Source organism: Alosa pseudoharengus, unplaced genomic scaffold (genome assembly GCF_046254945.1).
Source record: "Alosa pseudoharengus isolate Yale_2024_CS ecotype anadromous, Long Island Sound unplaced genomic scaffold, YU_APseudo_1.1 YU_APseudo_1.1_scf_5, whole genome shotgun sequence".
Taxonomy (NCBI): domain Eukaryota; kingdom Metazoa; phylum Chordata; class Actinopteri; order Clupeiformes; family Clupeidae; genus Alosa; species Alosa pseudoharengus.
The window spans coordinates 20,549,293-20,576,975 of NW_027468837.1; the positions used below are offsets into that span (position 1 = coordinate 20,549,293).

Here is a 27,683-nt window from a genome sequence, read left to right on the forward strand (position 1 = left end):
GGCTTGTCCCCAGAATCTTCACAAACAGACATAAATCAGCCAGTAAACTGCAGTTGGCTGAAAGGAGGTGTCGCAGCCACACAAAAACTCCTGCTCCTACTGGAAATTTAGGGGCTGGCCTATCAAAGGTCTAGAGATCACCATGGGAACCTGCACAATGGAATCCTTGAGACAGCTTGTGGGGATGGTAAGGGGGGAGAGAGAAAGAAAGTCACTCACGACAGAAAGGTGTTGCTCTTGGAGTAAGTCACAGGGATGCAGAAGTCTCTCTCTTCAGCTGTACACAAAGTACACATCTATAAAACTTTTTCACCAATACAAATTTGGAAGGCTGTTTTGGAGATTGTACCACTTTGGTTAGTCTTTTTTTGTTTTGTTTTTGGGTTCGCTTGCTATCTTTAATGTCCGGTCGAGACAGTGTTTTCAATTTATACACTGTTGATCTTCAAAATCAAAAACAGGGTTCACCACTGTCAGGGCTTAAATTTAACATTCAGACTGTGTGATGTCTTCGAGAGACCTGTAATCATAGCTTAGGGCAAAACTTCTCCAAAACAAGTGATTAAGGGGTTTCATCTCAGAGAAGAGGCCCATGTTTTCAAAGAGGTTCCTCTGGTGCGTTATGGATTAGACCCCATAAGCCACGCGTCCACCATGGCAACAGGTCACGCACCTCTGGCCCATGTTCTTAGGATAGGGATTCATTATCTAGATAACTGTCTCTTTTTCGTAATTATTTTCACAGAAATGCGCAAGGCCTCCACCCAACCGCCTCCACCCCTCTTCTCAGTCAGCTCCAGCACTGCTCTCCTTTGGTCAGGCTGTTTACATCTGAGTGGAGCCCAGTGAACTGTGCTACTTGGACTGGGCCCTTTTGCAAACACCACTCTGCCCCCCATCTCCCAGCCATGGATTAAAATACCACGCGGCCATGCCTGAGTGTGTACCACACAAAGCCTTCTGTGCTCAGGCAGACCCAGCCAAGGCACATGGGGGTGGCCCAGCGCTCTCTTCCCTCATGGACTCTCTCTCCCTCCGTTCTCTCTGTACTCAGTTCCATTTTTATTGTATCTGTATGCCATGACGCATTGATGTCAAACATTGTTTGAAGGCAGGAGTGAAGCATCCAACCCTTTATTTGAAGAGTTTCATTCCAAAATACCATGTCCTCCATTTTAATGAATTTTCCTAAATCTTGTATTTTACTTTAGTTTTTCAGGTAATATATGTGGGACTGTTGCTGGGTTATTCTTAGTTGATTTATCTTTACTTAATCCAAACAACGCAACTGCATTTTTACAGATATAACCTGAAATGCACAATTAAAAAAAACATGATTTATGAATATTCTTTAAAATTTGAGATGAGTTGCTGAGTCTTTTACCTCTCCTTCTACCTCTTCATCCACCCCTCCTCAATTTCCCTTCGTCATTGCTTCCCACCTTGTTTAAGCAATTCTAGCAAATGGCAGAGCTGTGGTAATGTGACGTGTGGTAGGCTTGACAATCAGTTGGCCCAGGTTCAAGTCCCGAACCCACCATTGCAAGTCTGTGTCGCTTTGGGATAAAAGCATCTCCTGACTACCAGTCAACTTTAAATCATTCTTGCTTTGCCCCTGCACCATCTTCAACCTACACATTTGCTGTTATCTCCTCTAATGCCTGCATCTTGCCATATTATTCATAAAACCATTCAGTTACATTTTAGTCATTTTTATAGTGACAATTGACATCTCAGGGAACTGTACTCCAAGAGCCCAAAGTCTGAACCCTCTAAAAGCAAGCATGAAGCATCATCATTATGATAATGAGCAAACATCTGTGGTCGTCAGAGCTCTCATCTTAGAACACATTGTCTGTCCTCTCCATGTGCAGAAATCACCACTCATTTCCTGTGTAATCCCTATGCCTACCATGACCAAGATCTGCAATCATTTTGTGGGTGTGAAACACAACAGCAGCAACGCACAGGACATGTCGATGGGGATGGAGCCAGCCCCTCCCCTCACAGGGATTCAGAGGTTCAGGAGTTTGCTCTGTGCAGCTGAGCATTGTAAGCGGGCAGCAGGGGCCATCTGGGCAAGTTCAACATCGGCTAATTAGTCCTCAGACATCCAGGGCTTTTTCCCCTCCTTTTGAACACAGGAGACTTCATTCGAGCGGGACAAAATAACATACAGCAAAGATGAAAGGGAGGAGTGCAGCCGGTTAGGTTGCTGCATTTACTTAGGGTCACTAAAGTGTGAATTTTTACATTTTGGGTTGACTTTTCCTCCAGGTGAAAAATAAAACACATTTGGTCTATTGTATAACTATGATCACTGTGGTTGCATTAAGTGAGACTTAAATCACCGTAACAGCGAATATGTAACAGGGGTGTGTTTTGATGTACTAAAGGATACAAATGTTAGCCTAAAGATGATCACCTTATTTGGGAAGGCAATTTCGCACTGGCCATTTCGCATGAGTACAGAGGGAGATCATGAGATGCCTCACATGCCCAAACCCACTAAACAGGAAACTAGTTAATGAGGTGATGAAGTAAGCAAATCATGGCATGATCAGATTGTCACGGGTTGTCTGTAAGTCTGCAGTACAATAATGATGTCTGAACACTGATGTGCTACTGGCTGTTATGTAACTGTAGTGAACAGTATTTGAGCGTGTGATGCACTGGCTCTGGAACTGTGAAAAAATTAAATAGTTCACATCTTTTGAAACAAATGGACAACTGACCATACGTTTTAAAGAAACCACCGTATTATACGATTTTTCACACATTTTCTCTTAATCAAATGATGACCCATTTACTAATGGTCTATTCATGTTCTGCTGGCTGTAATCTAACTTTACATAAGGTTTTCAGATTCTTTATATTAGGTTTTATGCTGTCTTGATGTGAAAAAAACTCAATTCAATGCAATTCACCTTTTTGGATTTAAACAGATAGCCATGAACTTTGGGGATTGTGTACAAATCTGAAGTGGGCTTTTCAGTTTGAAAAGCCTTGTCCTCTGTTGACAAAAGGGCTTCTCAAATAGGTTGGGAAATTGAGTCATTTTGTGCCTTTTATTTTGTTACTTTTATTTTGTCTAAGCAACTATTGCCTTACTGTGTATGTCTCAGCTAATACTGCATTAAGAGTAAAATGCATTTTCTATGGGAAGCCCAGATGATAGTTCCAACCAAAGATTATAGAGTGCTACGCGTTCCGCTCTAAGATCTTTAGTTCCAACAGTCACACTTTGGGATGATCATCACGTAAGAATCTGCCTTCTTTCATCTATCATAGGTTCCTCCCATGTGACCTGATGACCCCTGAACCTAATATGTGATTGATTGGCTGCCTTAATCTTGTGCGTTGTGTCCATGTCCCTTACTCCCACTGATGAGCATTGAGTATGTCAGTTTACCACTTTTTGGAAGATGGGGGGCTGGGTTCCACCAGCTTTTCCACTCTTTTCCCCAACTCTTTCCATAGCTAAGCTGAGCTTAACAGTCAGCTGACTTGATCAAAGAAACAAAGTCATATCCTATCTAACAAGACTGGAGTGTTCCCAATGCATGGCGCGGACCTCCCAGAGGCCCGAGTCCGATGTACGTGCCCCGACATGGGAAAGGACCGACTTTTGTTCCCAGAGTCCTGTGTGTGCCCATTAAAAAGGTTTCTCTAATTGCTTACCCACCCCATTCTCCCACTCCCACAGACAATCCCTCCCTCCATTACCATTGTAATGACAGAGTGCATACTGGCCAATTCTTCATAGTGGGACAGTGGAATCTTTTTTTTTTTCACCCTGTACTACTTTTGCCTGGAGTGTGTACCTTGCGTCCATTTCATTGAATGACAGAGAGCACTCAACGGTAGCGGCCGCTAATGAGACTAAGAGGTGAATGGGGGGGGGGGCCTCCTTATTCTGTGTTGTACAGTGCACTTGTCACAGGCCGGATGGGGCGCCCCTCAGAGCCCCTCTCTCCCCCTAAGAGCAAACGCTGGACTTTTAATAGTGCTCCCTGGTAAAGAGCTGCCACCTGGCAATGGTAAAATAAGGGGTGGTGGGGCATTTGAGGGAGATAACCCCATCTGGAGAAGGCCATGTCCTGAGGCAGCACAGCTGAGCTGGACACCGAGGAGATTAGGAGGGGAATGTGTCCGGTTAATCCACCGTTATGCTGTGGCCCTTGTCCAGTCGGTGCACCAAAGAGAGTGCAGGGCCATTCTTCTGGCTCCCGAAAGCAAACACCGATCAGGGCCGGAGGTTTAATGTGCCATTCTAATTTCAGTGTACACCACGGCGGCCTTTCAAGTCCAAGAATCATGCCTTTGTATGCTTGCTCTCTCAAGCATCCCATTTAGCATCTACTGGACAAGATTTCATAAGAGTCAGTAGATGCAAATCTGTCGAATGATAATCATGATGCTTTTTTGCAGGAGCACATTTCCATTCACTGAGCCTCAGGGTCACACTGCCAGGCAGTTTTAGAGAAAGGTCTGGTCAACGGGCGCCCTTTGGGGAGGTGGAAGAATGAGGAGCAGAGCAGTTTCCTGTCTTTCCATATATATTGGTTGTTACTCATCCAGTTTGAGATAAAAGATGGGAAGTGTTAACATGTTGTATGTAACAGTTGTGAATAATAGCATGAGCATGATAATAATCGCGGGTGAATCCAGTGAAAAATGTCTCGCACTGACTCAGGCCCTCTTTTTCCATCTGTTGCTCAGCTCAGTGGCAACGGTCCAGTTTGCTGCCCTGTCATCGCCATAGCAACGCTTAATGACATCTTTATTTGACAGACCCCTCTGACAATGAGGTTCGCAGAAATGTTTTCTCCAGGGCCCACTTAGCACTCAGATTTTTCACATTAAATGGGAATCTGCCTGGAGATGCAAATGTGGTCAGTTCCAGAGAAAGTCCTGAATCTAAATCAAGCTGCGTAGCAACACTTACTGCTGTCTTCATTATGGATGAGGCGCATACTGTTGGCAACAAACGGGATAAACAAACACTGAGCTCTTACACATTAAATAAAATAACTGTACTGATAAGATGCTCTAAAGTGACAGTTTGATGTGCAACTGTGCCACATATATTGTTTATAATCAAGTTAGTTATAAATATGAATATTTCTCAGAATACAGTTATTGTCGTTGCAAACAATGACAATTTTGTCAGCTATTTGACAACCAACTATAATCAAACATAGTCATCTATCAAACTTCATTTGGAAAACTGAAAATAAAAATAAATCGGTGTCCCATCCATCAATGTACAGGAAAATCATGACCATTGAATTGACCATCAATTCAAGGAGACACAATACAGTGGCATGACATGACATAACCAAAGGTCAACTAAGCTCATCAAAACCAGTGCCCCTTTTCTCACACTCCCAGGAGACCTTTCCCTAGTTGTTGGGGGGGGGTGAGGACCCTGACCAGGCCTCTTCCTGCCCCTCTATCGTCCAGCCTCCAGCACTGTCTTTCCAGCCCCCCGCTCTGGCTCGGAGCCTTCCCCAGCCCGGCACGAGAGTGATCCCAGTCTTAAGGGGGAATAAGGAGACAGTTCATTGCCGTACCCGCTGAAGTCATCGTCCAGGCATCCATCAAAAAACCCTTACAATGCCGTCCATTGTTGCCATTGACACAAGATTTGTTTTAGACTTGAGGTTATACATTGCCACTGCTCACCAGACCTATGATGCTCTCTTTGCTAGGTTTAAAATCGGCTGATAACATAGACATAGTTAATCATCCCCACAAGAAATGTTTCAATGTTTTTTTGGGGAAGAAAAATCTTTTTTGGAAGTATTAGATGGTTGCAGCAATATGGCTCCAGATAATTCCTGGGCGTAATTGGGTTTCTGTGCTGCTTGATTCTGTTATAACAGTTATAACGGTGCAAACATTGTTCTCAGCCTAAGATACTGACTCTGGCATCATGGAAACTTCAGCAAAGTCGATGTCAGGTCTATTTAGCCTGCTGTTTTATTTTCCTGGCCACCTTTTCAAGTCAAAGAGTTGGAATTCATTTCGTCAGGCCGCGTCCTGCTGTGTCCAGGCTAATCCTACCCCAGGAGAGACATGCCGAGTCTGTCTCCTGGGTAACCACTAATGGCTACTACAACCTCTACACTTTCATCTATAACCTATTTAAAAAAAACAGGAAGAATGCTCCTTTATTTCGCCTCTGTAACACAAAAATCCAACAAAAGATTTGAGACGTTTTTCTTTTCCCTTGGTTGATGACTCAACAGGTGCTCTTGTGTGTTTGAGTTGCACAGTAAGCAAATGTCTTCCAGTTTTTCTGAACTAATACCATCTGAATGACAAGGCACAGGGAAATTAACTTCTTGAGTTTCTACGCAGATCTTCAGTTACAGTTCTCTTCCAGCAGCGTCATTGTTCATTTGTCATATGACTATACCATCATCCCTGAATATCATACAGGTAAAGGTCATTGTATTGACCTGTACTTGTCACACCTGTGCATTATCTATTTGGCTCTTTTGAATTGATGCCAAGCATGAGAGCCACGATTTTTGAGTCCAAATGAGTCACTCCACTTGCATGTCTTCAATGAACCCATGCTATTATACCTTGGCCAATTAAAGTTGTCATTTTCAATACTGACAATAATGTCCCATTTCATTTTTTTTCTTTTAAATTATTTTCACGAACACAGAGGACACGTGGATACAAGATAAACTTGTCAAGGCTTTTGTATTGCAACTGTGTGGAGAGGCATTGCTCCGGACTGCACTGTACTGAATGCATGGCTCAGTACACAAACTTTTTTTTTCACTCTTTCTCCCTCTCGGAGAACAATAAACAGACACATACAGCACACTCTCTGAAGGGACAATGTTTTCTGTGTTCCCCCTCTTTGCCACAATTCAATTCAACCAAAGACCCGTGACGCAAAGCCTGCACACCAAGGAAGTTCTAACCTAAATGTAACAAAAAGTCACTTTTAATTGAGGGTTTACAAAAAGATTAAAATAATTTCTGTAATTTTTGCATACACAATGTTTTTATTATGGTTTGACTTGGTATACATGGGAGAGAAAAGAACCTGACCATAAAACATGCTTTGTTTGACCCTTGGGCACTCTCATCTCATTGTAACAGTGGCCATGCCGCACCCAACAGAATTGTGCCTTCAAAGTGATGTCAGGACAGTCCCTTGATCAGTACAAACTACTTTGACCTTACATCAAAGCAGGATGAAGTTTTTCCCCCTTTTTTACATATCATCAAAGTAAAACTACCAATTGAATCCAATAGTCATACACATGCACATGCATGCAAACATATACATGCATTTGCTAGCGATTATATTATTGAAAAACTATCACTGAAAGTTAAGATTGAATCTTTGTGTTTTACGATAGTAATGTCAACAACTTGTCAACTTCACAACAATTTTCCAGCTACTATCATTCAAGTGTACATTTTCATCTGGGTACTCATATCCTTGGTGTTTTACCAACTAGCTCACCCAGCTTTTCTACAGAGAAGCAGTATGGATTTCTCGCTATTCTCACTATAGAAATAAAAATATAAAAATTCCACATTACTTGTAGTATAGTATGTTGAGTGTGAATACTGATACAGACATTCCCACATGGAAGACATTTTCATGCTAAAGCAGGTCTAATTTGAAAATCCAACTATCTGGTTGACAGATCTGGCCCTTTTAGATGGTATTAACAACTGGATTATCTTTCTTATCTTTGTATCCTTATCTGTCTTAGAATCTGAATAGAAGATAGACTGATGTTTTGAGTCATTTGACGGCATCTGACTATAATTATGTGGCTGTAATGGTTGCCTATCCGAGCAGTTGCACTGTCCCAGGCCGTCCCTGACATTCTGCTCGTGGCTGTGTCCACCCACGTGTGGAGAAGTGGGACACAGGCACAGAGAGGGACTGTTTTCAGTGCCGTCAGAGATGGAGGGATTCAGCTTCATACCCAATGCAGATGCTCTACTTCCCAATGCAAATATACCTCAGCAATTCAGCGTACTTCATCTGCATTATGGACATGTGAACACTAATGTATTCAACAATGGTTTTCCATTGTATCTGTATTATTTCTCAACACTGATGTCATAGTCATTTATGTAAAATGTCTCAGAAATGTTAATACATTATAAGTTGATTTTTATCTTTTTTTTCTTTTAAACTATTAAATATATACAATTGTTCCCACACTAGTTATGGATATGGTTATGGTTATGGATACACTGTTGTCCAAAGTGGCATACAAATACAAAACAATATAATACTTAAATTTAACAGGGAAAAAATTAAAATGTTGGTCAGACTATAATAAGGAGAATAGCAATAAAACAACAATGTCAATTAAATCAATAGCCTAATTAAACAAACAATGAAAATGAGGGAAAAAAGCAATAATAAACAATAATTTCCATTCAATAAAAAATAAAGATTACATAAAGGAGAATGTCAATAATAAATAACAATGTCAAATTAATAAACAGCCTAAACCATAACACATAAGAAGTGCTTAATGAACTAAGTGCATGTTGAACAAATATGCCTTTAGACCCCTCTTCAAAGACCCAAAACTATCACAGGAACGGAAAGCACTGGGCAACTCATTCCACCAACATGGAACCACTGAGGAAAAGAGTATTGAATTTGACCTAACATTTATGACTGGTCGACGCAACAGACGCTCATCAGAAGACCGCAGTGGGCGGTTGGGGATGTATAAGTATAGTATAAGTATATATACTCTTTCGATCCCGTGAGGGAAATTTGGTCTCTGCATTTATCCCAATCCGTGAATTAGTGAAACACACTCGGCACACAGTGAGGTGAAGCACACACTAATCCCGGCGCAGTGAGCTGCCTGCAACAACAGCGGCGCTCGGGGAGCAGTGAGGGGTTAGGTGCCTTGCTCAAGGGCACTTCAGCCGCGCCTACTGGTCGGGGTTCGAACCGGTAACCCATGTGTTCCATGTTGTTAGTGTGAGCATTATATATGTTTTCAGTACAGGAAGATTGTAGCCTGCTATCACCAGACCTATTCACCTCATTTAACTTTGTGTGGGAAAAGAATGAGCTGAGATACAAGCAGGCGGGGCCAGGCTGGGAAGCTTGTCCTGTGACCACAGACCTGTATATTTTTGGATCTCTAGGTATGCCAACCCATTTTCTAGGGCTTTTACTGAGCAGGGACCAGTAAGTTAGGCAATGTGGTGGTTATCGTATAACTCAGGGATAGACCTGGATGATTTCCATGACAGACATTCAAGGCACTTGGATACCAACAGCCTCTTAAAATACTATCTATACTACATATCTGAGCCACTGGGCAATGTAGAGCTTGCCCAAAGATGCTACTGTAGGTGGCTGTAAATCCTGTGGCACGTTCATTGGTCTTAATTAAATTCTGACTTTGAGGAATCCAATAACCTAGATTATACCCAATTGTCATCAATGTACAAGGTTCACTCTGGCTCAAATTATCTGGCTTTACATCAGCCAAACTTCTGTATAAATCCAGTATTGTTTACTGAAGAGTAATTACAATACCTTAATGGACTGCAGGTTGTGCAGTATTAAACTTAAGTGGTGTGCTATCAAAGGAACCACTGGCTACATTTGTATTTAATCATTTAGTTTTTTTGTGTTGCTAGCACCACCAATAGATGGCAGTGGTTATCTAAGACAAAGAACAGTGGATTTATCAAGGGTGCTCACTAGTCATGACAAAATAAGTGGAAGAGAAGGACCACACAATGGCTGGCTGGTGTATGGAATAGTCTTGAGCAAACACTGATGGCTATGATCACTTATGAATGTGTCCAAGTTAGCCAGTGCTTCACAGATTGGCCCATAAAATAATGTTGGTAATGTGACAGGTAGCAGCTTAAAAACGATGCTAATTCAGAGCTGTCACGGGACAGAGCATCATGGTGGGTGACCATTTGCATAACTATTTGTGTATTTTATCTTAGTGCAATTCTGTGTGTGTATACACACAGACCTAAGACCTGGTAGGATAGTGGGGCACCTATTCAACATGAGCCTGGAAATGGGGAAAGTGCCGCAGCTCTGGAAGACATCATGTGTGGTTCCAGTGCCAAAAATCCCACATCCCAAAGAACTAAACCACTACAGACCAGTTGTACTGACATCTTACCTTATGAAGACCTTTGAGAAGCTGGTCCTTGCCCAGCTCCGCCCCACGGTGAGAGCAACTTTAGACCCACTGCAGTTTGCTTACCAGCCTGGCACTGGGGTCGAGGATGTTCTCATCTTCCTCCTGCACCGATCTTTTTCTCACCTGGACAAGCCTGGGAACACTGTGAGAATCATGTTTTTTTATTTCTCCAGTGCTTTCAATACCATAAGGCCTACACTCCTGGGGGAAAAGCTAGAGAACATGAGGGTGGACCAGCACCTGACACACTGGATTTTGGACTACCTCACAGGGAGATCACAATATGTGAGGACAAAGGATGGTGTGTCAAACATCATTGTCTCCAGTACCGAAGCGCCACAGGGAACAGTTTTGGCTCCGTTTCTTTTTAGTGTTTACACCGCAGACTTCAAATACAACTCTCCCCAGTGTTACCTGCAGAAGTTCTCTGATGACTCTGTGATCATGGGCCTCATCAAGGAGGATGATGAGAATGAGTACAGAGATCTCATACAGGATTTTACGGACTGGTGCCTGAGGAACCATCTCCAACTCAATGCGGCCAAGACCAAAGAACTGTTGGTGGATTTCCGTAGGAAGGGCCATCCCCCATCAGCACCAGTGAGCATTCAGGGAAATGATTGAGAGGGTAGCATCTTATAAGTACATGTGTTCACATGAACAATAAGCTGGACTGGTCCAACAACACGGCTGCACTCTACAAAAAGGGCATGAGTAGGCTTTATCGGCTGAGGCGACTTAGATCTTTTGGGGTTCAAGGGGCGCTTTTGAAACCATTTTACAACTCAGTGGTGGCATCAGCCATTTTGTATGCGGTAGTATGTTGGGGGAGCGGCATCTCAGCTGCCGACAGGATGAAACTGAACAAACTCTTTAAGAGGGCTAGTGCTGTTTTGGGATGCAAGCTTGACCCAATAGAGATAGTGGGAGAGAGCAGGATGGTGGCTTAGCTGATATCTATGGAACTAGGATGATTGTCTGTTACTGTGATAAATGGTTGTACACAGTGGTTGTGCTTTTCCCCACATTTCTCCTTTGGGAGACAATTGAAGGATTATCTTATCTTATCCTATCTTATACATGCTTTTAAGTGTGCAGTTCATACTGTGAGGCTTGAGTAGAAACATCTGGTCATCCTCCGATAAGACAGACCAATCAACATTTGGGAATTGGTATTAAATAGAATCTGACATACATCCAATGAAGATCAAATCTTCTGAAAACCCCTGAGATTCTACCATAGGAAGTGTATGTGTATGTGAGACAAGTGATGATTCTACATGTACACCACATCTTTGCTCTCAGACTACTGCCATCTGCTGGTCTGAAATGGAGGGAAAAGAAACAGATAGGCTTTTTCCACCATTCTAATTCATACTCCAGATGTTGAAGTGTTCGAAGCATTTAGACAAAATTAATTCAGTTCAGAACCTGAGAAGTTGGTGGGAGTGGGCTTGTCATTCTACAGTTCATGCACATAACACCCTCTGTCGACTATATATCCTTGGTTCTGTTCAAAACTGGTGGAAATGTGGGCTGGTTCACTAGATAGCACCAAGGTTGAAAGAATTCTGAACCAAAACAATTTAAGAACCTTTAAGGCTAAATGCAAGTAAACACAGTTTACCCACCTCTGGAATTTCAGAAATAGTTTATCCACCTCTTAAGAGTTTATTCACCAATTGCAACTTTTAACATTTAAAAATCATACTCTATTATTCACATTCACAATATGTACACTCATCAACACTCTAGGAACCATTTAATACCACTTGTATTGTTATAAACATTGGGCAATAACCTCCACCATCATCAAACATGTTCTGAATGTCTTTTTTAAAAATCCGATACTGCATGGCGCAGTCCTACTTACCATGATCACAGAATTCATAGTTTACCCACCTCTTATTTTACCACTACACCCCTGGTCGACACCTGCAATATTTTTTGGTGCTGCTAGGCACAATGAATGCGTTCATGCATCGCTTGCATCAAACTCAAGTGAAATATTCCAGGTATAACATTTTACCCTTGGCATCAATGTTCAGTGCTCACTAAATCTGTGTACGTTTCTACATTTATGTATACAACCACATTTCCAAAAAAGTTGGGACACTGCATTTGTGAAATGTAGCCTAAATAAAAACAGAACATGATCTGGTTAAACAAAAATGTGGTGAATCTGGTAAACCTATATTTAGTTGCAAAGAGGACGTAGACAGCATAACAATGTTTAAATCCACAAATTTGGAATTTGATACCAGCAACATGTCTCAAACAGTTGGGACAGCGGCAACAAAAGGCTGGGAAAGTTGTGTAATTGTGTAAAAAAAACACAGAGGAACAAGTAGTTAGGTTAACTGGCACCATTGGGTATAAAGAAGAGCATGCTGAGAGACAGAGTAAGGATAGTTTCAGAAATAAAGATGCCGAAGCATTCATCACTCTGTGAAAGGTTTATAATAATGGAACAATATAAGAATTACGCTCTTCAATGTGAAATTGTAAAGGTTTCATCGGTAACACTTTACTTGACAGTATCGACATAAGAGTTACATGACATATGACACTGTCATGACACACAAACCCTAACCCTAACTCTAACCCTAAATCTAACCCTAATCCTAACTTGTTATGACAAAAACCGAATGTCACTTAATAACAGAAGTATTATGTCATAAACGTTTATGACTTGTTTATGACACATTCATGATGGTGTCATGTCACTCTTATGTCGATACTGTCAAGTAAAGTGTAACCATAGATATCATGAAAATATTAAGAGAAATGTTTGTAAACAAGGGGCATGTCTGACAAAATATTGGATGGCTATGATCTTCAGGGCCTCAGATCTGGCACTAAAAATCTGGCATTAAAAACAGAGACCTATTTCTCTAAGGAAAATCATTGTATGTATATCCAACTTGTTATTGGTACACAGTTCAAAACCCAGCATCTATTATGTTGTGGGATTGCAGTAGTGTCTACACCCTACGGCATGGGCAGCTTGCACAGCTGGAAAAGCACAACTAATGCTGAATGATATACAGGTTTTCATTCAGCACATATTACAACGCTCCATAACAGAAGAGTCCAGATGCTAAAATGGCCGGCTGATACAATTTTTCTTTTTCAACAATGGGAATGTCTTTGCACTCTTTACAATTAAAGCTGCAGTTGGCAAGATTGTTTTGATCATATTCACTCTAACCGACATATGCTCCGACAGAACAACAGAAATCAGCCGGTTTTAGAACAGCCTTATAATGGCAGTTCCCTCCTACAGGAAGATTGGAATATATTTTGTCAAGCTCCATCTGATCTTTATAACAGACCTTTTAAAACCTATAAAGGTAAAAAGTGGTCATATAAAGCGTATAATCAAAATACAAAATGGAAAGGGTGGCTAAGTCGTTTGTAACAATAACTATTTGCATATTTTTCCCAAATGCTTGTTTAGGGTGGGCCTGAGTTTTGTTAGCAAACAGGAAATGTTTAAATTACATGACAGGAAAACTGTCAAGGCTGGGAGTGCAACCAGCTGTTGGTCAGTAATGATTTGGGTGTATCCAGAAAAGTACTTCCCAAGTCCAGTCATCACCCCACTTTGCCCCCTAGTGTACATTTAGAGTGAGACACTCATACTCCTGCTGTATCTTTACAGCTTTGTAGTGCACTGCAATGAGAATAATGAGAATATTTAAAAAAAAAAAAAACATCTAAACTTCTTTAAAAATCATTTATGTTTTGTACAAACAGAAGTTAGAACATCAGGTAGATCACATACATCTACATAAGGCACAAAGTATTCTCTGTACAGATCAATACTTGGGGGCATTTTTCCTGAGGCAAAACTGTCCAAGAAGCAGAGCAGCTTAAGGACAATGTGTGGACAGGCAAAGGCTTATTGAAATTATTGAAAAGAATTTATCTTTCTGTTAATATGGGCTGTGTAGACTGCGTACCCTACTTGATGTTAAAAAGACCTTTCACAGTGATAAATAAAGATTGGACCATACATATTTTTGCCAGATAAATTAAGGCAAACAAATATTTAGGAGTTCGGACATGTTTCATGACGCAATATACATTTAGGGGAATATTTTTGCTCAGTGCTGCAAACCTTTCTCCAGTGGTGGATGCTTCTTTATTGCATCTTTCAAATATTCAGACATTTAAGAAAATATTGACCTAATCATACTGCACCCATCACATTTACATAAATGAAATGAACAAAACACACAAAAAAATGTACAAACAGTAAAAAAAAAATGTGATTAAAAATCACAACTCTTCCTTATGTGCTTTGGAATCTGTGGTCTTCATCTGGGCTTTCTTTGAATCAGGTGCTTTTTTTGCAGCCTTCTTTGTGGATGTACTCTCTTTTTTGTCCACCTGTTTGGGTTTTGTTTTGTCCGCCTGTTTGGGTTTTGATTTGTCCGCCTGTTTGGGTTTTGTTTTGTCCGCCTGTCTGGGTTTTGTTTTGTCCGCCTGTTTGGGTTTTGATTTGTCTGCTTGTTTCGCATGTGTCTTGTCTGTCTGCTTTGGTTTTGTTTTCACAGCTGTCTTTGGCTTGGGCTTTTCGTCTGTTTTGGATTCCTTGTTGTCTTTTGCTGTGTCACCTGTGCTTTTTACTTCAGGAGCAGCATCACCAGTGCTTTTTACTTCAGGAGCAGCATCACCTGTGCTTTTTACTTCAGGAGCAGCATCACCTGTGCTTTTTACCTCAGGAGCAGCATCACCTGTGCTTTTTACTTCAGGAGCAGCATCACCTGTGCTTTTTACTTCAGGAACAGCATCACCTGTGCTTTTTACCTCAGGAGAAGCATCATTTTGAGCAGAAACTGGGGTCTCTGGCGTATCTGTCTGTTTTTCAGCCTGCTGCGCCACTTGTGCAGTGGTTTGCTCCTCTTCCTTTGAAACCTGTGCCACCTCTGAGCCATCAGGCTGTGCTACAGGTCGGGAGTCATCAGCTTGTGTTGGCGTATCTGCGCTCTTGTCCTCCGGTGTGCCTTGGAACTCCGCATCCACAGGAGAGGAGAGCATGTTCAGAAGCTCCTGTGCTTGGATCCGCTCCTGGGGAGGCAGTACATCATCAACCATAATGTTAAAGCTAATTGTATAAGGAATAAGGAGGATAAAAACTAATAACGTAATGTACTACAGTTCATCATGGGTTAGTCAATAAACCCAATTTAATGGAGTTACCTTTTCTTCATGGCGAGGGTCTAGAGTGAACCATAGGGCAACCGCACATCTCTGGCCTTTGGTGACAGCTTTCACCCCATGTGGATTCTCTTTTCCTGCACCAAAGCCCACAACACGACCACACGTGGGTCTCACAGTGGCCTGCAAACAGGAAAGTCCCCAAGTTGGAGATTACAAGCGGAACAAAAGCAGGACAGCAAACTTTAACCTCAAGTAGATTCTGACACTTCCATATCGTTTCGTTTCAGGGGCTCAAAAACGCCGGAATAGTGTAGATGAGAGGCAGAAATGTGATAAAAAGTGTTCCTGATTCAAACGAAAATAGAATAGTGTGAATGTAGCATTAACCACTAAAATGTTTTCATTTATGAGACAAAGACTTGTGAAAGGCACTTTTGTTTAGCTCTTTACCTCTTGTGACATTCTAACCACCACAACTCCCAAGTACAAGAAAGATTATTGTGCTTCTTTAGCTTCCTGTGAACTGTCTGGAAGTTACTTACAGTGACAGTTTTTCCATCCATCTCTGTGAAGATAAAATCGCCTCCCTCAAAGTCATCATTCAGATAGAGGATAGCGCTGAAAGACAGTATTACTGCACATGAATACCACATGAAAACAGTGAGGAGCGGGTGGTGCAGACTGACTCTGGAAGAGGTGTAGTCCTGTGGTACCTGTAGTCTCTGTGCGTGTAGGCTGGAGGCTCTTTGACACACTCATTCAACTCTGAGATCAGAAGGCAGTTGTCTGCATGCACAGCGTGGCTCAGGTCATTGCGGTCCTCCTGTTTCTCTGTTTCAGGGGAAAACACAAGGAATTAAACATCTGCTGAGGGTATGAAACAATATCACCATCAGCATCCACCATTCAAATGTACTGTTAATGAGAGATCCACTCCAACAAGCAGATAGCAGCAACTGCTAAAATGCATTATGACTCTTCTGTGCTGAATGACAAATATTTAATCATTATGGTTTGAAGACAAACAGCTCATCTCTGAGGTCTACTAAGCTGACAAGAGGTGATGATGATTTCAGTTGTTAGTTTCACAGTCTGCCAGCAGAGGGCGGTCACACTCACCCTCAATAGCAGTGCGGCACACCAGATGGGAGTAAGAGAAGTATAGCGTGGTCGGCAGGTGGAAGTAAGACTCTAAGATCTTGCGGACTTTTTCGCTGAGGTCGAAAAAGACACGAGCACTCTTCAGAGGAACCGTGCCATCCTGGCCAAGCTGAAATATAAAGATTTGTTTTTTAAACCCATTATCTTTGAGATTGTTATGTCCTGTTTTTAATGTTTTTGAAATGCCTCAAAAGAGGCATTCCCTGTGAAGCTTATGGTGCAGACTGTTGTTCAATCTTTGAGGTTAGTTGTAAAGCAGTTACCTGAAGTGCTTTGAGCACGGTCACTCCTTGGAACATCTCACTAGGGGAGTGTGGTGAGGGTTTGCCATAGCCGTCCCCGGTCTTAGCTGCAGCCTGTCAAATATAGGTGAGTGACTGATGTTAAGAGTCTGCAGGGATTAACTGTCTAGAAAAGGGTGTGAAAACAGACTTCTCTGTCAAGAGACAGATTTTTATTTTACCTCCAGAACACACTTACCCTAACGCATGCAACTACTAAATCGCCTCTCTTGCCAATAGATTTTTTTTATGTGTCACTATGTGTAACGGTTTTGTGCTGTTATGTTTTTATGTGGTTTAATATCATTTTATGCTGTGAAAGCTGTGCAAAGAGAGAGATTGTTGGAGCTTGTAGATGCTTGTAAACAAATGTCCAGGTAAACAGATAATAAAGTGATGAGCATGCAGTTTTTTTACAAAACAAGTTACAAAACAGTTTTTGTCACATACAGCTATCACCTCACCATCTGCTAGCTGCCTGTGCCCTGAATACACTGTAAAAAAAGCGGTCTCCGTGGACAGCCTAGGCTCCAAAAACGGCCACGAAACAACTTGGGCAAACCTTGCCCATAAAAACATAACAAACTGTTCCAGCAAATCACCGACGAGATGCGCGCTTGGGAGAGTTTCAATTGCACGGGAGGGAGGGGGAGGGAGAAGCGAGCTAGCTCTCTGTTTTGTTTGAAGGTCAACAGAAGTGACATTACCCTGCATCCCTTAAGAGACAGACACTTAGTGGTGATATAGCGCATTGACTGTGTCAGGAGCCCATGTCTGGTGTTGTGCTGACTCACATTGGAGAGGCGGTGCAGCTCACGGCACTCATCGTCTGTGATGACCCCATCCAACTGCACTCGGTCTGTGCCATTCAGCATGTTTGCCGTCATGGTCACCTTGACCGAGTCAAAAAGCACAGATTCTGCAGGGGGTGCCACAGGCTGACTGTCTGCTTGAGGAACTGTTTGAAGTCACATATGAAAATGGACTTAAAAAAGTCAATGCATTGCAGAAATTGCTAAATTCACACTGTAAGGGTAAAGACATTTAGTTCTTTCTGGATTACAGAGGGAATTCTCACCATCGGACACAATCTTGGTGAGGTCTGATGAGTCCTTGTTCTTCTCCACTACAAGGGTCTCAATCTCCTTCATTAGGTTTCCAATCTCCTCTGTGATGCGGGCAGCTGTCTCACGGTCATTCCTGGCACATGCAAATAAGGAGACACACTGACTGGTGTATACTTTGCACTATGCAAGCGTCTTCAAATATTAGTCTTTTGGAATTAAGCTGCCCTCTTAAAAGAAACCTTAGGCCTACTTTCATATACAGTACATAAAATGTACAAATTAAGTAATAAATTATTAGCAAGAGGCTGCCATTTTAACACTTATTACATAGCCCCAAAACAGCTCCTCAAAAATAAATTCTTGAGTAGGAGTTTGCACATGCAGCAAACTACAACTACAACTGTACTTAAACATTAAACATGAGTATTGTGTTTATAGTTTCTATTTATAGTATGATGATTGCTCATAGTTGTCATCTATGAGCTTAAGTGCAGAATGAGAACTCAGGATGAATTGTGTAAATGAAGGTTGTGATAGTTCAGGTTCATACTTCTGCTTCTCCCTCAATTTCACTGGCATGACCTCAGCTGGTGTCCAGGGGTCCTGAAACATAAATTATCACTGTTAAGTGAAGGTCAAGGTAAATGGAACATCACACCACTTTTTAAACAATCCAAAGTAAATGGAACATCACACCACCCAAGAATCACATAAGTAACTGCTCAGACACATCTAGTTTGTTTCACTCACTGGATCCACAAAGGTCACTCCAAATATTTCATAGCCAAAGTACAGGAGCTCCTTTTCCAACAAAGACTTCTTGATGTACTGTTTGATCACCTGAAAGATTAATAACATGAAGTTAGCCCTGTGAAATGTTCCGGCAATTCATTTCAATGTTTTAGTCTTCGTATGAACAACTCTTGCACTGAAGGTGTGAAATTCTTTCATGGTAAAACAAAAGCACTTTATTTTCAAACAATATGCAAATATATCGTAACATCAGCATACAAATCCAGTACAGAGCAGTTTGTGGAACTGTTCAATAGTGCAAAACTAGTACCTCTCTTTCATGTATGGCCGCAGCATTTTCCTCTCCGACAACCACAGTATAATATGCCAGGTTCTGCTTCATAACCTCATCCTCAGGATGAAATAGGAGGTAGGTTTTAGCACACTCAACAGCCTTCTCATAGTTTTCACCTGGAATTCAGTCAACAGAGACAGTGAACCACTATATCGTATTTTCATCATATCAGAGTTTTTGGCAATACTGTGAACCCATATAACCAAAAAGAAGGAGACAAATCCATAACAAACTTAGACATACTGTTGAAGTAGGTGAACTGAAGGTAATTGAAGAGTGATGGCAAGAAGTCCTCAAACGGCTTGTCTTTTCCAGAAGTGGTAGCCAGCTCCAGTACACAGTTCTGTTTGCAGTTCAGAACTTGCAGGAAGTGATCTGAACATGGACGGATAATACAGTCCATTAGTAAAACTATCTAGAAAGATAGATAGATAGATAGATAGATAGATAGATAAATAGATAGATAGATAGATAGATAGATAGATAGATAGATAATAGATAGATAGATAGATAGATAGATAGATAGATAGATAGATAGATAGATGTAAATGTAAATCAGGTTTCTAGGCCAAGTATACTGGCGTATAAAAGGAATTTGGTCTCTGCATTTATCCCATCTGTGAATTAGTGAACACACAGAGCACACAGTGAGGTGAAGCACACACTAACCCAGAGCAGTGAGCCGCCTACCTACAGCGGCGCTCGGGGACCAGTGAGGGGTTAGGTGCCACTCAAGGGCAGCCATTCCAACTGGTTGGGGATCGAACTGGCAACCCTTCGGTTATAAGCCCGAAGCCCTAACCAGTAGGCCACGGCTGCCCAGATAGATAGATATATAGATAGATAGATAGATACTTACTTTATATCCCAGGGGAAATGAAGGCATCCCATAGCTTATATGATGCATACAGAACAAACTCACTCATTATGAGGATGACAACACACTTGTGTCTATCCACCAGAGTCAAATTTCAGGCAGGAAACTTAAACTCTGATCCAGTATGCACAAGTGTAGGAAATGCAATGAGATATTATGGTAATAGTATGTATCCATGGAGGTAGTGCAAAATGTGAACAGTGCAAAATGATTACCGGTGCAAGAGTAAACTAATATGGAATTAACAACACAAATTCGTAATAATTATATAGTAAACAAACACTCAAAACCAAAAGTACTGGGTAATATAGCCAGTACAAGACACTCTGAATGAGCATAGATCAAACAGAACAAATACTTAGTGATCTACCACCTGGTCACACTTAAAATTTACTTGAAGGAGGAAATACAGATCACTGTAATTTGCTATTTTCAGTTTTTCTCTAATAGGATGCTGGATGTCCACCCTAATATTATTAACAAAAAATGGATGGCATAATAGAGGATGAGGATCCAATCAGAAGGAATTCCATTAACTTGCCTGTCATTGCTTGGAAAAGGTCCGCTTTGTACTCCATATAGTTGTAGCCATCATAGTCATACGATCCCTCACAGAGGGCACGACACTCCTCATAGGCAGGGAAGAACTCCTCCACAGCCTTTTCCAAGTATGAAACAGCTCCCGCAAAGTTGTCCGAACTGTACAACTTCTTCCCATCAAGGAAGGCAACCTAATGGTAAATAAGCAACCAAGTGTGACAATGTTTATAATGTGGACACTGATGAATTTTGAATGTTCTGCACTGGCCCGTTTCAGTCAAGTAATTTATGGTAATTCATTGCGATTATCTCCTTTGTGGCAACAACCTCTATCATTTATGTAGTTGCCGAACTGATGAAACAATCACATTGTTATGTTGCTACAAGTTACATTTACACACTTATAAAAAAGGATATTTGAATTATATTACACTTAAGTGAAGGCATAATGTAACATTTCATAGTTTTAATCAAACAAACACTTTAACTAACTAACCATGTGTGGTGGAGCCTCCAGATCTTTGAAGTCACTCTCCTGAACTCCTGCCATCAACTTGTAATAATCCAGGTTCTGCTTCATCTCCATATGGTCAGGGTTGGCCAGAAAGAATGTGTGCGCTGCAGACACTGCTCTGTCAAGCTTTTTGATCTGCAGAGTAACAATTCATTGATGAACATAACTGCTGTTCCAAGGTTGAGAACTTGTGTTGTTATTTTTTCCGATATGTTTTCAACATTTCTTTTGCCAGGTCGTGGGTAGGATATATTGCCATGAGCTACAGGGGGAACAGATTGGGTCTCATTAGGGATATTAATTTAGAATAAGAAAAATAATGTGTATAATGAGCAATGGCCCCAGGAGTGATTGACAGATTTATGGGCTTTGGTTTGAAATCTGACAAATTGTAAAATTGTGTCTTTTCTAACGGTGGAGTGGGGAAAGCTCATTCATAAGCCATAACATGGAGGAGAGACCAATGACACCCAACTAGACCAGTCTTATCAACATTATGTTTTTCACAATGGAGAAGACAATGCTCCATTCATTCACACAGTAGCCTAAAATCTCGAAAAATCGGTATGCTACAAGCTCTATGCATGCGCGTGCAGACTCCACCTTAAAGACGTGGCACTGGAACTGTTTCTGGGGGTTGGGAACACAACAAATGGATGAGCCTTGAGGCAATTTAGCCTACTGAATAAGATTTGTATAGCCTCTGGGCTGAACCGTTTAAGAGGTTTGCGCAAAAGCATGGACAACAATCAGACAACATTAAAGATGAAATGATACATTAAACTCACAAAACACGAATGCCAGTTCTGGGGCTCAAAGTAGTAGCCTAAAACACATCCATGTCTTATGCATTTGACCCACATTGTTAAATCCATGAAACACCATGTCAACTCGTCTTATTTAGTTCTAAATCACTTCGTTTCTTTACCTTGAAATAAGCGACTTGTAGGTAATTATACGGGGTCCTCTTCCGAAATTCAAGCAGCGTTTCATCGCTAACATCGTGAAGTGTGTACGGTCCCAACTTCTCACTCTCGCAGGAAGTTATGCAGTCGGCCCGTTTTAATATTGACTGAAAGAAGCCTAGGTCTTCGATGGACCCAGCTCCAGGTATGGCAGGTCCTATGCCTGGAATACCTTCCAGAAAGGCTGTCTGGTTAGCGCATGCAAGTCTGCATTGAGCCTTGATTTTCCTGACTAAACCCTTATTCTTCAAAGCTCGCTCCATGTTCAGGATGACTGTCATCCAGTCCCCTTTGTAGTACGCTTCCACTGCGTTATCAAACAGGAGGTCGTAGGGCTCCGGGATGGTACTGCCATTGGTTTGTGCATCTGACAAACTATTATTCAGATATAATATTGTGAGGAGCACAGATACAGTCCTGAAAGACATCTTGAGTCACTGGGCCTCTGCAGCACCAGAGCGGACGTCCAACACGAGAGGGAGTCGGAGCGTAGAAGGAACTTTTCACACAGCGTTGGTGAGGGTGGAGCTAGGAAAGGACCGCAAAGTGGTCCCAAGTATAGGTCCTTGGCCTATGAAAATGGAAGGACAGACTGTAAAAATAGCAGATGATGACTACTGTTTTTTCTTCATTATTATTCCAATCCCAATCCCATAGAGACTATGCTACTAGGAAGACTAGGCTAAGCAATTATATGTTGTAGCCTGTAAAACCTACCATATTACTAGTTTTAAAATGTGTTAGGGTTTTGACATCATGTATGTGTGTCAACATAACGGTGACCTTCCAGTTCCAATATAAACCACCAGGGACCTGATTGGAGCTCCCCAGTTAGGCTATATGGGTTGTTATGGGTTGTTAATGTTTGTTCAATAACCAGTCAAATGATATCCCTTCCTTACAGTTCTCCTGAACCAATGAGTGCTGACTGGCTGGTTCATGGCTTGGTTTGAGTCATATCTCCCATTTAGGGAGGACTTGGTATGAAGACCAGAGTAAAAAAGCCAGACTAGGTTTTTCTAAAATACATAGGCCTTTTATGAGGTCATCATTTTTTTTAGAGAAATGTCTAATGGACTGGTGAGACAAAACTTTAGCAAGTGTTCAAAGACGAACAATTAGCATGCTTAAGAAAAGAACACCATACCTATTTTGAAATATGGTAGAGGCTGGGTTATGTTTTGGTGCTGCTTTGCTGTGTCTGGCCCATGGTGGCTTGAATCTGTGCAGGACACAATGAAACCTATATGAAACCTACTGTATGAAATGAAGCCTATACACTAGAAGGCACCCTAAAATCAAACATACAGCCCAGAATGTGTAAGGTTTACAGTGTAAAGTGCCAGAAAGCTCAGCTTCATTAGGCCACGGGCCTTCCAACAGGTTAATGATCCAAAACACATAGCTAAAAACATCCAATAATTGTTGAGGAAAAAATAGGGGACTATTCTGAGGTGGCCTATGAGTCCAGACCTAAATTCCATTCTCTGAAAAGAGATTAAACATGCAATCTTTTGTGCAATGCAGTTTCTTCATGTCCTGTAATAATATTGCATCCCCTGCATATGAACGGCAAATAATTCCTCCAAAACTGCAGTTTTGATACTCAGGAAAATGCATTTTTGACATATGATGTATGAAGTAGTGCAGTTATGTTTGTAAGAGAACTGCCCCATTCAGTGACACATCTGTAAAGTATGCCTGTAAAGTATATGTAGCCTATGGCACACACACACACACACACACACAAACACACAGGTGTGTAGGCTTCAATTTCCTATAATTTTGATTACACTGCTACACTAGGATATAGTGAATATAGGCTTTACAATTGTGTTTCTTTGATGAATTGTCTGGGTTTCAACCCTTGAAATGAACTGATATCTGCAGAGGTATCAAAACCTTTATTTAATATCCTATTTTATCTCAACACATATCTTAGGCCTACTCTCTGGTATTGCTAGGCCTATAGCTCTTCTTCCGCGAAAAATAGTATTTCACAACGTTGAACAATTTCATAAGATGTTATATGAGTATTTCACTCAAATGACTATGCAAGCGATTTAGCGGTACCATGTGAACGCCTGTTGTAATTGGTAACTTTATGTTGGCACTACGCAAATGTATTCATGCATTATCTGCATGTCTAAGTGCACTAACCAATTTCATATTTTTTTAAGTATAGATCAAGCATTCTAGACGTTCAGAAAATACATGCCCATTCATCGAAACATTTTGTGCAGGCAATAATGTGGCATACCAGTTAAAGAGAAAAATCGTCAGGACCCCGAAACGCCCACAATGTTACTGGTTGCTTGCAATGTTACAAAATCCTAGGAGCAACCGGGAGTAACAAAGTCGCTGTTTCTCGACTTGTAGCATATTTGAGCTACATTGTCAGTCAGGAGTGGGCAACAAATTAACGTATTCGGAAGGGCCAGGATTTAAATTTAAATTTAATTGACATGGATAAAACAGTCAGCCTGCCAGGTCATCCGGACAAGAGGACAGTGGGTAAGAAAGATAACGTTTATTAGAATACATTTTATTACCTTTACCATAAAGCTATTATTAGAATGTTTCTTTTCACAAATGCACGTGATGTCGCCTCTCTTTGTAAATCAACGTTACTTAACTTTACTTAAATGACAATTTTGGCTTTCAGCTTCAGTTACTCCTCAAAGTGTAGGCTAACACTCGTTAATTACATGACAGCTTACAGACAGTGACAACACTGCATACTAGGTGTAGGCTAAAAGGGTGCATGAGTTGCCAGTAGGCTATAAGATAGGCCTATCCACGTCTAATTTCTGGGGATTAAGATCAGTAGTAGTTTTCTCTTATAATAAACCTAAAAAAGTAGGCTATGGCTTCGTGATAGACCATTTCAGAAAACTACTAATGTTACCCACTTACTTTTTCAGTAACGCTGGTGGAGTCGAGTAACAAACCGAGTGGGTTGGAGCTTGTGAGCTCCTATCAGACGAATAGGATTGGTGATCCCATGGATTTGGTGTCCCTGGCAGAACAAGTACAGAAGGTAGGCTAAATTAGTCCAGTTCCCCCCTGTATTGTTAGCCTATTGTATTAATCATATAATAATTACCTGTCCTGTTATTTGGGTTTCTAGTCAGACGAATTCGTCCGAGCCAATGCTTGCAACAAATTGACCGTCATTGCAGACCAAATCCGATACCTACAGGAGCAAGCTCGTAAGGTGAACGAAGTCACATGTCAAGCCAACTACATTCATTGATCATATTGTTTTTTCTAACAGTTTAAATAATGAGTGGACACTGTTACTTTCTGTAAAGATAATAATCAGATCTTGCCTATTATGCCATCTGTCTGATATTGCCTACATAGATATAGGCATAAATCTAATAAGCCAACATTAAAATTAACATACTAAATATCCAATAGGCTACACTACTTGACACTGTACAGTTGTTACAGACACCTCTTTTTTGATCAGGTTTTAGAGGATGCCAAGAAACATGCTGATCTCCACCATGCTGCCTGTAATGTGGTGAAGAAACCTGGGAACATGTACTACCTTTACGTGCGTGAATCTGGACAGCGTTATTTCTCCATTATATCTCCTCAGGTATTCACCAAGTGTTTAATATTCCAAGTAAAATAAGGGGGGGGGGGGGGGTTAAAGAAACATTAACATAATGGAAGAGTGACATTGTCTCCCTTCTTTTACTTAGTTACAAGTTTGGTCCAGCACTCTAAGAAACTAAAGAGACTGAATGAAGCTTGGTCATTTGACATTCCACAATTGATTTCTGGTAGTAGCAAGTATATTTGTCACATGACCCAAATACAATCAAGATGAATTTGAAGACTATACTAAAACTATTCCCCTACAAAATATACCTCAAATGTGCCTCATTTTTTGCAGAGTGTTGATATAATTCTTTCACTCAGATTCGTTAAAGCTCAGCCAAATCAGTATTTAATTCATGACGCAGGTTAGGATATAGAAGTGGTTTTGAGAATCTGTCCTCCAGATCATTGTAACTATACAATAGAAAAACATGATGGGAAGAAGATATGGTCTAAAGAGCTGGGATACTGACTTCCCACACCACTTACTGTAGTTGGAGAATCTGTCACCTTGACAATGTGTGCAGTTAAATTGTCATTCATGATCAAAAATACATGGTGCAAAGTTTATGTTTGGTCTAGAGCAGGGGTGTCAACCTTTTGTTGAAATGAGACCTTGTGGGGGCCCGTCATTGTCATGGTGATTATCATTTTTCTGCATGGATATCAGAGTGTTATTTGATGATATCACTTATGAGCAAACAAGTACAAATAATGTACTGCTGTCATATACTGCTTGCCCTACTTCCATGTTAGTTTCTCTGCTTCTTCCTTCCTGAGGATGGTTTGTAGTGCTATGTTTAATCAATTTGATCATAAGAGATATTGCTCATTGTTGAAGACAACTGGATGTGAATATCTTTTTTTCTAATTTTCCCTTGCTACCTAAGACATCTAAGGGGCCATATGAAACCTGCTGGTGGGCCTTATCTGGCCACCGGGCCTTATGTTTGACACCACTGGTCTAGAGAGATTGTTTTATTTTGCACTTTTACAATAATTTAAGTGTAATCCTTTTTAAAACATTGATATCTATTACTTTGATACACATGAATTATTCTCATTACTTGACTTGATGCATATCTGAAAATTTCCACTTTACGTTTGATCACATTAAACAGTATACAGAAACAAGCAAAATAACACTGGTGATATCATTTGAGCAGGTGTTGTTATGAAATAAGGTAGTATGTTATAGCAGCATGTTCTTCAGTTCAAAGTCTACACGTGTCTTTGGGAAAATAACAAAGCCGGTTTAAAGTGGTATTAACCAGTGATTCTATCATATACTGTCGTCTGTGTATTTCAAGAAACATCTGCTTCAGGCCATTACACTAATTTTGAAGAAAAGGTACACTTTTTTGGCAAAGTAATTGAGAATCACAGTTTCAAATGGGTGGGACTAACAAGCATTATGGTTCAACGCCATTCTGTGGGGACTGACAAGCATTATGGTTCAACACCATTCTGTTGAGCTTTATGATCCATTGTTTTGACATGAGAGTAGAAATATGAGCTAACACCACACACAGTATATTGTGCCATGATGTTAAGATGTGCGTTTTTTTTCTAATTCTTCAGGAATGGGGATCCAGTTGTCCACATAAGTTCCTTGGTGCCTATAAACTACAGTATGATATGTCCTGGACTCCAATAGATGATGTGGAAAAGAAGGATGCAGAGACTGCCATCTTTGAGAAACTACTGAACCACCAGGCTGCACTACCTGCCTGCACAGAGCCCAACTTTGATGGCATTGCCAAATGAGTTTGAGACTTTTTGCCCCCACTAGTCTTAAAATAATGGACCTAAAAGTGGTGGTTATATGTTGAATAACATACATGACCTCTGCTTTAACTTAAGTGACTTGCATGGGATTTTGCATTCTCACCTTGAAACCTGATGGATGTGGCTTGACTTCACGCTTTCAGCAAGTACACAGACAAAGTGCATATGACAGAGGTTAAAAGTAAAGCATTACTTAATGCAAAAAGTACCATAACATAATCTTATCAAGTCGTATTTCATAGACACATTCTGCAGTGTTTCTTATTGATACTGTTTTAATGCTATATTTTCTTATTTCAATTATTTTAAGGCACAATAAAAAAAGACAAGTGTTTATCTGTATTCCTAGGCATTCTAGAATTCCATCTCTTCATCTTGCCAGGACCATGAATGAGTAAACAAATGTTTATAGACACACAAAGAACT

General features: G+C 40.9%; 2 protein-coding genes across 2 annotated transcripts; one reads left to right on the forward strand and one right to left on the reverse strand.

Moving 5' to 3' along the window:
• Nucleotides 1-13,921: 13,921 nt before the first annotated feature.
• Nucleotides 13,922-24,879, reverse strand: p3h1 (prolyl 3-hydroxylase 1). Its single transcript, XM_076269074.1, has 17 exons — nt 24,774-24,879; nt 23,005-23,079; nt 21,821-22,428; nt 20,875-21,027; nt 20,380-20,569; nt 19,205-19,336; nt 18,938-19,077; nt 18,625-18,714; nt 18,425-18,477; nt 17,886-18,007; nt 17,602-17,765; nt 16,790-16,882; nt 16,485-16,635; nt 16,079-16,196; nt 15,908-15,983; nt 15,405-15,545; nt 13,922-15,272 (listed from the first exon to the last, which is right to left on the reverse strand). The coding sequence occupies exons 3-17, from the start codon at nt 22,283-22,285 to the stop codon at nt 14,481-14,483; spliced, it is 2,880 nt and encodes a 959-aa protein (XP_076125189.1). The 5' UTR covers nt 22,286-22,428; nt 23,005-23,079; nt 24,774-24,879; the 3' UTR covers nt 13,922-14,480.
• Nucleotides 24,156-27,599, forward strand: cunh1orf50 (chromosome unknown C1orf50 homolog). Its single transcript, XM_076269075.1, has 5 exons — nt 24,156-24,371; nt 24,782-24,897; nt 24,988-25,074; nt 25,333-25,464; nt 27,051-27,599. The coding sequence occupies exons 1-5, from the start codon at nt 24,323-24,325 to the stop codon at nt 27,234-27,236; spliced, it is 570 nt and encodes a 189-aa protein (XP_076125190.1). The 5' UTR covers nt 24,156-24,322; the 3' UTR covers nt 27,237-27,599.
• The last annotated feature ends 84 nt before the right edge of the window (nt 27,600-27,683 follow it).